At 43.3% G+C, this 3786-nt stretch overlaps 1 protein-coding gene and 1 non-coding gene across 2 annotated transcripts; both read left to right on the top strand.

The window, feature by feature from the left end:
• Positions 1 to 357: 357 nt before the first annotated feature.
• Positions 358 to 464, top strand: LOC125137085 (U6 spliceosomal RNA). Its single transcript, XR_007137390.1, has one exon. It is a non-coding gene; the product is annotated as a U6 spliceosomal RNA (small nuclear RNA).
• A 2350-nt stretch (positions 465 to 2814) lies between these two features.
• LOC125136581 (olfactory receptor 6N2-like) lies at positions 2815 to 3786 on the top strand. The gene has a single exon (XM_047797437.1). It carries the CDS (start codon positions 2815 to 2817, stop codon positions 3784 to 3786), a length of 972 nt encoding a protein of 323 aa, XP_047653393.1.

Raw genomic sequence — 3786 nt, forward strand, 5'->3', positions numbered from 1 at the left:
GTCAGTCTTCCTTTCTCTACAGGCATCCCTTTTCCTTCAGGGAAGAAGACTGTTAGAAGTCAGAGATGGGGATATATCCTGTCTGTCCAAGCAGGCCCCGTCTCCCCTGCTACAGTGACCCAGCCCTTCCTCCTAGCCCTCCCCTTACTGGTGGCTCTAGGGAACTCCTAACAGTTTTCATTTCATACCTCCTGCTCTTTGTGATTTCAAGTGTGCATTTTTCAGTGTATGTGTGTGTATGTGTGTGTGTGTGTATGTGTGCATCTGTGTGTGTGTGTATGTGTGCATCTGTGTGTGTGTGTGTGTGTGTATGTGTGCATCTGTGTGTATAAATACATGAATGAAAATAAAATAGTCATGCTCACTTCGGCAGCACATACACTAAAACTGGAACAAATACAGAAAGGATTAGCATGGCCCCTGCGCAAGGATGACATGCAAATTCAGAGGCATTCCATATTTTTTGGTAGATGCAAACTATTACATTTAGAATTGATAAGCAATAAAATCCTTCTGTATAGCACAGGAAACTATATCCAATTACTTGTGATAGAACATTATAGAAGATAATGAGAAAAAGAATGTATATATATATGCATAACTGGGTCACTCTGCTATACAGCAGAAATTGACAGAACATTGTAAATCAACCATAATAAAAAATTAATAAATAAAACTTTTTTAAAAAGAAAATAAATCCGTGCTGTTTAAAGACAAAACACACACACACACACACACACACACACACACACACACAAACACAAAACTTCCCATAATGGCACAGCAGAAATGAATCTAACTAGGAACCATGAGGTTTCGGGTTTGATCCCTGGCCTTGCTCAGTGGGTTAAGGATCCGGAATTGCTGCGAGCTGTGGTGTGGGTTGAAGACACGGCTCACATGTGGCATTGCTGTGGCTCTGGTGTAAGCCGGCAGCAACAGCTCCGGGATTAGGCCCCTAGCCTGGGAATCCCCATATGCCACGGATGCAGCCCTAGAAAAGATAAATACATACATACATACAAAAATAGTTCATAAGTAACACTCCAATATAAACAATGTTTATCACTGAATGGAAAATATTCATACGACTTTTATTTTCTTAATACCTGTCAATTTTTGCTACTTTTTCTCTACTAACAATGTATTTCTAACATGAAGATAAATATTTTAATAGCAAAACAAGACCACCTCATGACATTAAAATGTATTTATTATAAAGAGCTTGGTGACACAAAAAGTCAGGAGTTCCCGTTGTGGCTCAATGGGTTAAGAACCTGACACAGTGTCTGTGGGGATGCAGGTCTTGCTCATTGGGTTAAGGATCGAGCGTTGCCCCAAGCTGCAGCATAGGTCACAGATGTGGCTAGGATCCAGTGTTGCTATGGCTGCAGCCTAGGCCAGCATACTCTGATTTGACCCCTAGACTGGGAACTTCCATGTGCCACAGGTGTAGCTGTAACAAGAAAAAAAAAAAACAAAAAATAGCAAGTCACTGGTGGAGTTCCCTATGGCTCAGCAGGTTAGGGATCAAGGATTGTCACTGCGTGGCTCTGGTTACAACTGTGGCCCAGGAACTTCCAAATGCCACAGGTGCAGACAAAAAAAAAAATCACAGGTAAACTGATATCTTGGGAATATATAGCAGATCATACTGAATATTAGACTTTGCATCATACCTTTATATTGTGTCAAAACAATTTCTCATGTATTTTAATGTGTAGTGTATTAACCTTACTCCTAATGATGTATATATTTGACATTTCTATTTTTAGAGCACTTCAAAGGAAAAGAAACCTGCAAGATCTGGAAAAATATGTAAAACTCATGTCTCAATAATATCAATGCCATCACCTTCATCCATCCCAATGTTAACTCTTAACTGTGCAAACCTCACTATCCTCTGAGCCTTGCTTTTGTGATCCGTTTGAGTTTAAGCACATATCATTAACTGTTGTCTCCTTTCAAGGATTCTAACCCATTCCCAAATTCCCACCTGGGGATCCAAACCTGCATTCACTTTTCACATTAAACTGCATTCCCATCCTTACACTCCACTGAGCACGATCTCTCCTACTCTGCCTTTGATACTCAGAATCAAGAAGTCTCCATGGAGTGCCTCTTTCCAGTCTTGGGTTGGAATCTGCATAAAGGGAAACACGTCCGCTACTCCACACCTTCTGAGACCTGACGGCATAAGACAGAGCTACTGTCCAGAACAGACGGAGAAAAGTAAGATCCCATATCCTCTGCAAACCTGAAGGTTAAAGAATCTTAGGGTCGGAAAGCTCAAGGGTACACAATAACCAATCCTTAGAAATATTAGGTTTTGAATCACTTCGCTGAACAGCAGAAAATGACACAGCATTGTAAACTGACTGTACTTCTTTTTTTATAAAAGAAATATTGTTAAATAATATAAAATTGCTATTTGGAGGTCAAAAAAGTTGATATCAACAATAATACAGGCTTCAACCCATACCTGGGGACAGGGTGTGCTACATGTTCACTCTAACTGGAGCCCCTGAAGCTGAGTCCTCTCCTCTACTCAATCTAAAAAGAATTCCTGAGAAATGTGGCATTTTAGGACCTAACTAAATGAGGAGAAAGAGAGAGAGAGTCTTGAATATTCAGTAAGCCTACTTTTAAAGTAGTCTCTGCTTTGGAGAAGCTGAGAAGCAGCCAAAGAGTGAATTAAAAGGAATACGGGGAGAGTGTGCAAGTCCAAATAAAGCTGGAGAGGAAACCACATAACTGAGGACATCTCAAGATCTCCATGTGTCTTCTCCTTGCCTGGCTGATCCCCCAGGCTGAATGGAGAGAGCCAACAGCACGTTGGTCACTCAATTTGTCTTCGTGAGATTTTCCAACTCCCCATGTCTCCAGCTGCTCTTTTTCCACCTCTTCCTCCTGGTCTACCTCTTATCTCTGGTGGGCAATGCACTCATTGTGCTCATTGTGGCCCTGGATGGGCACCTCCATACTCCCATGTACTTCTTTATCTGCAATCTCTCCTCGGTAGAGCTCTGGTACACCACAGTCACTGTGCCCAAAATGCTGGCCAATTTTCTCAGTTCCCCAGGGGTCATCTCAGTTCCCAATTGCATCACCCAGTACTACTTCTTCTTCTCTTTGGCTGCCACGGAGCTCTTCATTCTCACCACCATGGCCTTTGACCGCTATGCTGCCATCTGCCGACCACTCCACTACCCACTACTGCTCAGCCCTCAAACTTGTGGTATCCTGGCTGGGGTCTGCTGGTTTATGGGATTCCTCTGCCCCATGTTCCCCTCATTCCTCCTTGCAAAAACCTCCTTCTGTACCTCCAACCAGATCAACCACTTCTTCTGTGATGCCGATCAGATTTTCCGCCTTTCCTGCACAGACACACATGCCATCCAGGCTGTGGGCTATGCTTTTAGCACTGTCATTATCCTAGGGACGCTGGTCTTTACCATGGCTTCCTATGCCCAAATCCTGGCCACAATTCTTGGCATGGCCTCAGCCGCTGCCCGACGCAAGGCCTTTTCCACGTGCACAGCCCACCTTTCTGTGGTCACCATCTACTTCGGCACACTCATATTCATGTACGTCCGCCCAGCAGTAAAATATGAGTCAGATATCAACAAGATTGTGGCTATCTTCTACTCAGTCATCACCCCACTTCTCAATCCTCTCATCTATACACTACGTAACAAGGATGTCAAGGAAGCCTTAAAGGTGTTGGTGTCCCGGATGCAAAAATTCTGCCGCCCAAGCGAGGAGACAAGTGATAGAGCCACATGA

This window comes from Phacochoerus africanus, chromosome 9 (assembly GCF_016906955.1).
Source record: "Phacochoerus africanus isolate WHEZ1 chromosome 9, ROS_Pafr_v1, whole genome shotgun sequence".
Lineage (NCBI taxonomy): Eukaryota > Metazoa > Chordata > Mammalia > Artiodactyla > Suidae > Phacochoerus > Phacochoerus africanus.

Bases quoted from the DNA above. Each gene is read 5' to 3' on its own strand.
- LOC125136581 (XM_047797437.1), top strand. From the start codon at position 2,815: ATGGAGAGAGCCAACAGCACGTTGGTCACTCAATTTGTCTTCGTGAGA.